The following is a 10799-nucleotide window of genomic DNA, read 5'->3' as shown; positions in this document are numbered from 1 at the left end:
TGTCATCAATGTCACAAAATACTCAGAACAACATCCGTTTAGGAATAGATGAATCCCACAGAACACTTAAATAATTACTATTCTGTGCTTAAGACTACAGGCATTCTCGCTTGGAAATGGAACAATCAAAGACGACAGAAAATAGGTCGGATTCGGTGTATCACGGATATATGGTGGACAAAACAAAGAGATATTTGGTTTCTAAAGAGCTGTGAAAGATATTCAGTTTTTCCAAAATTTTTCAGTTTAAACTTCCTCTTGAGAATGATCACTTGGTGATTGAAACACGTGTCGAGGTGTTAAAAATAACGGTTTGGTGTTGGGATATAACTCCAGCAGGTGCGTTTAAAGGAAAATATTACGTAAAGTAGCTCTACATCTCATATAAACCATAGACAAATATTATAATTTCTATGACCCTGATATAAACAAAACGGTGTTGTAAGAAATCATATCTGAATTGTATTGTATGAGCTGCAAGTAGGAAGAAAAAACGTGAAACGCTACGCTGGATGTGGCGTAAAGGCGATTTTTGAATCATATAGATGAATTTAAAAGGATGAATGATACATATGATCAAACACCTTCAGAGACCAATATTATGTTTGCTAATTTTGAGTCCATTTTACCTAATAATTCCTCTCAATATATTAGTCATAAAATTTCATCGCAAAGATTTCTGTAGTCCTAACAGTCATAACTGTTCTAACAGATTACACAGCGTAGTCATCCAACGAAAAGAAAACACTTCAGTTTCATCCAGCGAGCAAATAGGCATGTATTCTTCATTGTTCCCAAATAATTAAAATGGTTTCCAGGTGTCTCAAGCAGAGACAGAAATGTTCAAATTAAAAAATATTTTACAATTTGACCACGATCTGATTTTCAATTCGAATAACTTTCCCCAAATAATACGCACCACGTAATACATATTCCTGATCAACAGCATATGACAGTTCAGACATCTGTAGATTCTAATCATTACTACACATTTGCCAGAGAAAAGAATGACTGGTTCAAATTTCATGATGATGCTTCTAGAACATTCTCTTTTACAGTAGGAAAAGGATTTAAACCTTGAGATCTTACCTTTCGCTGAACTTACCTAACGCTCAAAGATATAGGGTGATATCAATTGGTTAGTTTTTCCTATAGTCTTCAATTATACATCAAATGGGTGATAGTACTGTTCAAGAACTATTTCATTTGGAGAACTGCGTATATGTAGAATAAACTTCCTGAGAACGTTTAATCTCCAGCGATTCAAATCCAATGTGAATCACTACTTTAAGGATTTTCCTGTAGTGCTTGTGTTTTGTAATTAAAAAAATTACAAATAAAACATCGTGACGTATCTAACCCAAAGTTCATTACTGACGTAATGCCAAAACGTCAATCGCCTCATTTTTTCTTAACTGTTGGAGGCAAGGTTTTCTTTTTAGTGGCTAGTCTATATTATAACGTCACTGGTATAGACGTAGATGACGTACGTAGAGAACACCATCAGTCTGTATTTGTGGTAAAACTGTAGTTTGCTTATCTTATTTAACATTTATATTTTTCACGCTATTCAAACACAAGTCGTCAGCAATCAGTATTACCATTTTCTGTGAACAATTAAACACTTTGCTATGGTTCATATTCTGGAGTGAAAAACAAGTCAGAAGATGGTCGACACCCAAAGAACTATGCCTAATGTGAATAATTCCACCAGTCAAAATGAAGTTACTGTAAGTTCAGGCAGAAATTCTTCGGACCCCTTACTATTTTTTGTTTTTAGCAAAATGGACAACCTGCTACTACCCAGCCCCAAAGACAGCCTACAAAACTTGAAGCGTTTCTTGCCGTAGTAAAATCTCTGATTGTCAGAGGATTAATTATGTATTTCATATTTTCATTCTTCAGACCCTCCCAAACCCCCAAAACTGGCGAACAAGTAGTTAAAGTTTCCCAGACCCCAGCCAAAAATATATTTTCTGATGGTACACTAATGAATTTATATGTTTACTTGTCAGAAAATGAAACTATGGATAACTATCACAATTCAAATTTGTTTTGGCTTAAAGAGGGATTGAGGTATGGAGATTGGACTTCTGGCCCTAATCTTGATGGTTCATATGTGATAGAAAAAGATGTTCCAATTACAGATAATATGAGGAATAATGGATCCCTCTTTCTTCATGCCTATTTGGTAAGGTCAGGGTACAGTCCGGATCCTGCTGCAAAGAATTTTGCAAAAAACCAGATGTCATCAATAATGAAGCAATTGAATAGGTTAGTACATTGTTTCTTCGAAAAATAAATAAATGAATTCAGGAATAAAACCAAGGTACGTGGAAGTCCTGGTCAAAAACAAAAATTAATACCTTTTTGTTCAGCAGAGACTATTTATGCTAATTAAAGAAGATAAAACCACAATGTGAGATTCTTCTTATTTTGACTTTTGAAGCCCATTGAAATTTGTGGTGCTTGTAGTTGCAATAAGTGGCCGAAATCACTAATTTCTGGAAAAAATGTCGCCTCCAAAATAGAAGTATTCTCAAAATGAATTCATTTTTAAAAATGGCAGAGATCTGACGTTATAAGCACTGACTATTAAGCTCAAGAGCACTGGAAAATGGATGAATGTATGAAAGCATGTGAAATAGAAGACAAATGAACTACATTGTCAGTTCAAATCATTCATAGGTAGACCATACAGTTGATACACAATCTTGGCAGTTTGAATGACAAATATCCAATGAGTAAATAGCATAAACAAACAATTCTTGTTTACGTGATGATTTATAAATAATGTGAGAATATTTCAATGCCTGCGGACAGTAGTATAAATCATAATCTATCACTTCTATTGGCATTCTAAAAACTCAAAGGAATTAGTTGATCAATAAATAAATAAAATTGTAAGCACTTCTTTCAGAATCTTGGTACCACAGATTGTATGATCACACAAAAACTTTTTTCCAGAAATTTTCCCAAATCCTTGAAATACCTTTAAAATTGAACTTGAACTTTGAAAAATACCTATTCAATACCTTTCAAATTCAAATGACAGTTTTTACTTAAATCTTTACACTGGATGTTATCTATTGAAAACACTTGCCACAGCTGAACAAAATACTAAACAACAGGCTGTTTGGAACAGGACCTTTGTCGATGTGCATCGATCTCATTCACATTTTTCAATTTCTGAATCTTGGAAAGCATCTAAAAACAAGTTTTTATGTACGGGTCTCAACAGTTTCAAGCACCCCTCCTTAATTTCTAGTACGTTCTCTAAGAGATGTTGAGCGAATTCATAGATCCTGTGTTGACAATGTAATAAACTGATGTTAATATTTTTTTCAGGTATAAAAAACTGAAATCTGCTGGTACCAAAAATCTATTAACTGGCGAAAGTGAAAAAATCGAAGTTGAAGATGGTAAGATTATGTCCCATTGGCATCCGAACTTCACCCTGAACTTGGTCACGGATCAAACCCTATGGACCAAGGGGGCGGTTCCTCCTCCTCTGGACCAATACATCAGATTCACAGACGATGGAAAAGAGTATAAAGCTGTGCTTTTTCCTAACGACTTCTGGAATATGGCACGAGATTACAAGCTTCTAAACGAAAGTTTCAGTCTTCAGATAAGATTCCAGCCTCTGAGCTTATTCAAGTGGCAACTCTATGCTGCGCAGCACATGAGACAGAATTGGAACATTTTCGGGGAAGGCGAACCCTCTCAGACTGACGAGGAACAAGATACTCTTAAGGAAACCTTATTGGACACGAATCCGTACCTACTCGGCCTCACGATTTGCGTTTCGATTGTCCATTCGGTGTTCGAGCTTCTCGCTTTCAAGAATGACATCCAGTTTTGGAACAATAGAAACTCATTGGAAGGCCTCTCGGTTCGGTCCGTGTTTTTCGGGGTGTTTCAGTCGCTGGTGGTTTTACTGTACGTCCTGGATAACGAAACGAATACTCTCATAAGGGTGTCGTGTTTGGTTGGGCTCGGGATTGAGTTTTGGAAGATATGGAAAGTGGTGGATATCAAATTTGAGAACGGCTGGTTGACGTTCAAGGATAAAAGTTCCTATGTAGAATCCAGCACAATCGTGTATGATAAACTTGCTTTCAAGTATTTATCGTGGCTTTGCTTTCCTCTGCTAGGGGGCTACTGTGTATATGCGCTTTTGTATTTGGAGCATAAGGGGTGGTACTCGTTCGTTTTAGACTTACTCTATGGTTATTTACTGACTTTCGGCTTCATAATGATGACACCGCAATTGTTCATAAACTACAAATTGAAGTCCGTGGCCCATTTGCCGTGGCGAATGTTGACCTATAAATTTTTGAATACCTTTATAGATGACATGTTTGCATTCGTCATAAAAATGCCTACGATGTACCGGATAGGCTGCTTCAGGGACGACATTGTCTTCTTAATATTTTTGTATCAACGTTGGATATACCCTGTTGATAAAGCTAGAAGGAATGAGTTCGGTTATTCCGGTGAGGCAGAGGAAAGTCAGAAGAGCATTTCTAGCAATAGCGAAATTCCAGCAGTAGAAGAAACTAAGAAAAACAAGTAATAGTAATTTTGTGAATAGGAAATTTTAGTAATTGTTTGTTTTTTCTCCGCATCAGTATAGCGCTATTGATATTTCATTGTATTTAATTTATGATTTTGAAAATAAAAACATCTCGAACAGTTGAACTTTGTTTCAGTTTAATGTGAATAAAAAAAAACAGTGTCGATGAAATTGAATAGCACTATGCTACAAATACAAATAATACATTCAGTTAGCAACTCAAGGCTTGTCATTTGTAAGCTTAAAAGAAAAAATTCCACATGCTGCAAATATGAATTAAAATCAAGGGGATCTGAAATTTTATATCCATTAAAAACAATTGACCCAAATATTGATATTCAAGGATTGAGTTCTGTGTCTGTCCCTTAGATGGCGTCTTCGTAAGGGGAGGGGTCAACGCCCTTACCCAGGCTTGTGTTTTGAAAACAGTTGAGTCCAGCAATGCATTCGTGGTTCAGCCTAGCACCACTGATAAGACCTATATTTATTTATTTATGTATATACACGAGCAAGCCCAATTTTCCAATTTAGATACAAGTAGTACAGTGCTAGGTAGTACTTAATGCACTACAGTGGATTGAAAGTAAATTATAAGAATAATACAATTTCGAAGTAAGATAACAAGTAGATTATTTAAGAAAAAATAAAATGTATAACAATATGAACTAATATAATAATTCTTACAGGCAACTAACACTAGACACAATACAACAACACAAGCAAAGAGTATTAGATGGCTAGGTGAAGAATATGTTTTTTAAAGCGGGAAACTGATATATTAAAGATTTGAAAATTACTCAAAGAGTTAGCCAATCGAAGAATTCTGGGATTAAAGCTGTTATATGAAAAATTGAATCTATGAAATGTAAAACGTTTGAACCTGTCTAGTTGAAGGAGTCTATATTCACAATGAGGATGTGCCAATTTAAAATAACACATCTGCATTGTGAACTGTAAATTCAGATACTCAATCAAGTACCTGAATGGTATATATTGGCGAATGTAATGAATCATTGTTAGTTTATTGTATAAGTTTGAGAATGTCCATATAGGACGAAACTGCAGTAACATTAGTTACAAATGAAAGTGGTAAAAAACAGAAATTTTCATTTCTCTCTTCATTATGATTTCCTACCACGTAGTAACGGCTAGATCCATCAATTTATTGAATGATTATACACTTTTTTTCTCTCATTAATTATAGAACACCACTAAATGATTTTGGCTTTAGTACAGATATAGTTTTTCTTTGAAATGCTCTATTATCTTCTATTTCAGAAGCATGCTACTTTTTAATAAAAATAGGTAACTGCCCTGAATGGTGCTGCATCTAAAGAAACCTGAAAGGAGAACCACGATCAAGAAAAAAACAGTATTTTCAGAAATACATATTTCTTTGTGACCTTCCCATTTTGAGTGAAATTACATTTTTTGTTAAAAAATCTTTCAAATGTTCTGAGAACACATTTTGGTGATACTGAGATCTTTGGGGAATTTATGCAGCTGTGAAAGATAAATCCAACAACTTACAAGTAGAATTATTGATTTTCACAGACATTTTTAGGACTTAAATTGGGATTTCATCCTACCTTTGATTTGTTAATTTTCGGAGTTGTTATAACCATAATCAAGACTCAAAATGACTTTTTAATCATATATTGTCAACAAAATAACAAAAACTAAAAATTTGCTAATTGGTGCTTAAAAAGCATTTTACTTTGGAATGATGAGTCATTTAGAACTGCCCGTGTAAATAGTTAGACTTTATTATAAAGAAACCAATAGAGTGCAAACATAAAACTCGGAGGACTCTTCACATTAGCTTGGCTAACATACTTTTTAACCTCGTCCACATTCATTTCTACCACATCTATTATTTCGTCACCTATTCCGCCTCCTTCTGAAACTTTCATATCGTCAGTAACTTCGCAATAGAATACTGTTTGGAGGCTGGCTGAAGTGCCGACTCCGGATCTGAAAGATCCGACTTTTTCTAAACTAGCCAACGGAACATCATAACCGCATTCTTCGAGTATTTCCTCTTTGGCAATTTCTGCAACAGATTTATTTTTATCTACAATTCCAGCGCATAATTCGAGGGTGATGCCAATATCTGGGGAGTATTTTTCCAAGTTAACTTCTGTGTTCAGTTCCCGGTCTTCTTCCGGAATGCTACCAAAGAACACTGCTGGCCGGAATTGCTTGACAAATACGAGTTTATTTCGAGTTATATTGTTTAGGATGATTGCAACACAGTCGTGGACCCTCAATAAATCCCAAGTTCTTTTTCTTCCATTTTGCGTAAAATGCATAGTGTATGGCTTCATGTATTCTGATTTCTCGAAAGGCTTTATTACTACTTCGGAAATTTTATTCATGACTTCTATTATTTATTAAAACAGAAAGTTTCTAAGTTTTTCAGATAGATTCCTCTCCTCTAACTGCATTAACCTTAAACTTCCCAAAATTCAACTATCTGCTGATCAGTGACGTTTCAATATGGACTGGACATTAAAGAGAGAACACTGATTCCAACAACTAAAAAAAGTTGGAGAGATCCACGTTTTGGCATTATGTTACTCATATGCGAACGTCAGATTCAACGTCACGTGTTGCGTACTTGTAAAATTTCAATTCTATGTTACAGCGATCTTGGATAAATCATAGAATCCACAACTATCAATTATGCAACCCATATACTTATGACGTAATCACCGGCACGTTCTTTTTATTCATTTGTCCAAAACTTTGTGTGATTCGCAGTGGAATGTATGTAAATTAAATAATTCTTTTGATTTCTTCACCTGTTTTTATTTATATTATGGTTTTTATTTATATTGTCTTTTAAACTCTACTGACCGGAAACATTATTTTTTAGTGAAAAAACACGGAGGAAAGAATATAGAGAGGCTCCTTCAAGTAGCCAAAATATCGAGCAGTTGTTTATAAGCAAACCTCTATCACCGTACAAGAATGAATAATATCAGGTCGGGTTCTGTCATTATATATCGGAGTCGATCGACTCACTATTTTCGAGAACTGATTGGTTTCATTCTTATTTTGTTCTCGTAGACATTTGTTAACATCGTTGGGTTTATCAATGAATTTACAGGAACTTAATGAAGTTTTTTCATGATTTTATCACTGAAAAAGTAACACAATTTGGTGGTTTGTAAGGTGGCAAAAACTTGTATAGTGTAGGAATATTCCATTTTTTTTAAAAAAAACCTTTTTTGCCTATAGCCCATATTTGCCTGAATTTTGCAAAGACTGTCCACTTCAACTTTATCAAGGAGATGAGGATATATAATTCTAATACATATGATAAATAATATTGTGGCTGTATAGCAGAATGCTATTGTTCCACTTGACCACGTGTAAAAAAGGATAAAAGTTCATGTTCTTTTAGAATACATTGTGGGGATTATTGAGAAATTATGATTTAGAAAACGTACTCAACATTAAAATTTGCCCGTTCACATCTTTCGGAATAGTATTTTTTAATATTGTAAGAAAGTAGGTAACTTAGAAAGGGTGAGAGGTATTATGATTTGAATGTTTTAATGTTATGTTATTTTGCAATATTGAGAGTTCATCATCCTAACCAGCTGACTTATAGTGTGGTAAATATAAAACATAGCGTTATAATATTTTTATCCTATAAAATTTGTATTTATACTCATCTAGTGTTCTCCATCATCCTATGGCAACAGGTCTGTCAAAAAATAGTTTTCGATAAATAAAACATTGATTTGTAGCAGAAACATTTTATTGATTTCTGTTTATCGTAAACATATTAAACATTTTTATCCAAAACACAGGAAATACAATTATAACAATGTAGAATTTAACTTTATAAAGGTAACAAGAAGTTGCAATAATAACAATGTATAGGTTATAAATGTCCATGAATCATACGCAAATATATATACAAAGGCTTATTGGAATTATTTTGGTTGATATACTATGTATATTCACCGCATACACTGGGTGTAACATGAGTGATCATTTGTTTCATATTGTCGTATTTTATAAAAAAAGATCATTTGATCAAGTTCTAAACTCGAATCGATTTTTGAGACACAGTGTAAAAAGGCTTAAATAAAATATTAAGTTTTTAATAATCACTTGGGAGACTTTTGAGTCGATTATAATGAAACTTGGAAAGTTTCATATGCCAGTACCTGTCAATAGGCTTTGTTTGACGTAAGAAGATTTAAAATAGTAGGTACGTCTGTGGTATCGTCACCAAGATTCATTTGGCTGATATTTATGGCAAACGTTTTTGTGAGCCACAATTTTTAGAAGATTAATAGTGCTTCAAGAAAATATAAACTTCTGCTTTTTTGAATTTTTGTAGTAGGTTATTTTGTTTCTGTACTAATTGCACTTCTCATGACTGTATTGTGTTCCGTAATCGATGGCCGCACTAACCATAATCCGTTTTTTAATGAATTGTTTCCCATTCAAGGCAAATTCTCTTTTCAAAAACAATTTCGTTGAAAAGAACAAAATTATATAGACGTTTAGTAATATTTAAAAATATGATTACCTACGCATCTAATTACATCAACAGAATCTTTTGTTACTGGATTCGTACCTCTTCTTCTCTTTTTTTATGGTATTTCAATTTTTTTCTTGTCAGTGCCCTCACAACCCCATACGACTAGCGTGGGTTAGGATTCGAATATGCGGAACGGAAAGATTAACGGTCTTTGGACGTATGGGATTTGAGGGCACTGATAAAGAAGGGGAAATTCGAAATGAGGCACGAATGATGGAAATAGACGGAGGAATAAGGTTTTTTTACTGATATTAAATATTCCAAATTTCATTATACCTAATAATGGGATCAAAACTCCCAAAAAATCAATACCTCTGACACTTCGTTTCTCTGAAAACAAAGCAAGTAAGGGCATATGTCTACGTGAACTGTTTCACGTTTCTCAGAAAACAAAGCAAGTAAGGGCATTTGTCTACGTGAAATGTTTTCATAAAATATGACAAGGATTCACTCCCTAAAATTACAGATATCACTTATGTTATACCTTGTTTAACTCGTTATTTAGTTCGTAAAGCTTTGAAAGAGGTGTTTTTCAGCATAGAACACAACTGTTACTGAAAAACTTATAGAATAAACACGTTGGTAGACAGGCTCTAATCTTTTCGATTTTGTTGGGTTCCGAGTAACTAATTTTCCACCGAAGAATTTTGTTGTATCCACTTTGAAACAAATTCCTTTCATCTCAAGGGAATTTTTGTAATTCTCCTTCTTTTTCTAAGTAATATCTCTTAAAAAAATTATCATTATCAGACAATGGAAATAGACCCTGTTTTGAAATCAAGCATAGAAAGTTAATATATTTTCATTGGTCATGTGAGTGATGATATTCGAATAAATGGTAAAAATGCTTCCCACCTGAAAATAGATGGTGAAGTCGCATGAACCGGCAGTTTTATAGTATTATCCATTTGCCATTGCTTCATATTGACACTGTTCTTGAATTCCAACTACTCAACTAAACCACAATAAGTTTAGGAAAACGACAAGTTTGGTCCAACTTGATCCCAAATTGGGCCTCACTTAGTTTATCGATGGTAAAATAGGTACCTTTATAAAAAGTAACACCCTTTTCAAAGCTTTTTGCATGTTACAATAATATACGGAGTTAGATGCGATATGAACACACTGTATAATATGTTAGACTAATGTATTTCATTCATATGTAAATGACAATCAATATAGAGGTTTATCAATTTCTCTGTGTAGAAAATATGAATCGGGTAGCATCTGATAATCATTTAGTTTATTTTGAGAACTCGGTAGTGCGAATGCATTATTTAAGAGAAGTTCTTCTTGAAATTTTTCAATATCAAACAAAAAGGCTCTTCATTTTTTAATATTGCTTCAATGCCTAAAATATCTTGTATACGCTACGGATCCACTTATCCACTATTTGATATTTTGTATAATATGGTAGTTAATAAAAAATAAAAATCAATATTCATAAAAGTGGTAACTCCTTGAATTTGTTTTCAATCTACCTTGAGAATCTCCATATACAAAGTAAATCGACAATTCTAAAGTATCGTTTTAACCAAAAGAAAAAAAAAGTCAAGTTATCTGATGCCCCACTGATACATTTTTGAATAATAATAATAAATTTTAAACTGTATACATATCTACCTAACATTTTGTCGGGGTTATTTGGACTGGGAG

General features: G+C 33.7%; 2 protein-coding genes across 2 annotated transcripts; one reads left to right on the top strand and one right to left on the bottom strand.

Annotated features, from left to right (window-relative positions):
• Positions 1–1466: 1466 nt before the first annotated feature.
• LOC111504769 (putative lipid scramblase CLPTM1) lies at positions 1467–4704 on the top strand. The gene is made up of 3 exons (XM_023159457.2): positions 1467–1730; positions 1781–2274; positions 3349–4704. The coding sequence occupies exons 1-3, from the start codon at positions 1668–1670 to the stop codon at positions 4577–4579; spliced, it is 1788 nt and encodes a 595-aa protein (XP_023015225.2). The 5' UTR covers positions 1467–1667; the 3' UTR covers positions 4580–4704.
• Positions 4705–6219: 1515 nt separating this feature from the next.
• Positions 6220–7049, bottom strand: LOC111504768 (uridine diphosphate glucose pyrophosphatase NUDT14). The gene has a single exon (XM_023159456.2). It carries the CDS (start codon positions 6955–6957, stop codon positions 6337–6339), a length of 621 nt encoding a protein of 206 aa, XP_023015224.1. The 5' UTR covers positions 6958–7049; the 3' UTR covers positions 6220–6336.
• Positions 7050–10799: the final 3750 nt, after the last annotated feature.

Source organism: Leptinotarsa decemlineata, unplaced genomic scaffold (assembly GCF_025532065.1).
Source record: "Leptinotarsa decemlineata unplaced genomic scaffold, Ldec_3_MD MMD2_tig00001621_RagTag_RagTag, whole genome shotgun sequence".
NCBI classification, from domain to species: domain Eukaryota; kingdom Metazoa; phylum Arthropoda; class Insecta; order Coleoptera; family Chrysomelidae; genus Leptinotarsa; species Leptinotarsa decemlineata.
The sequence above is the reverse complement of the archived record's forward strand: the minus strand, read 5'-3'. Positions and strand labels throughout refer to the sequence as shown.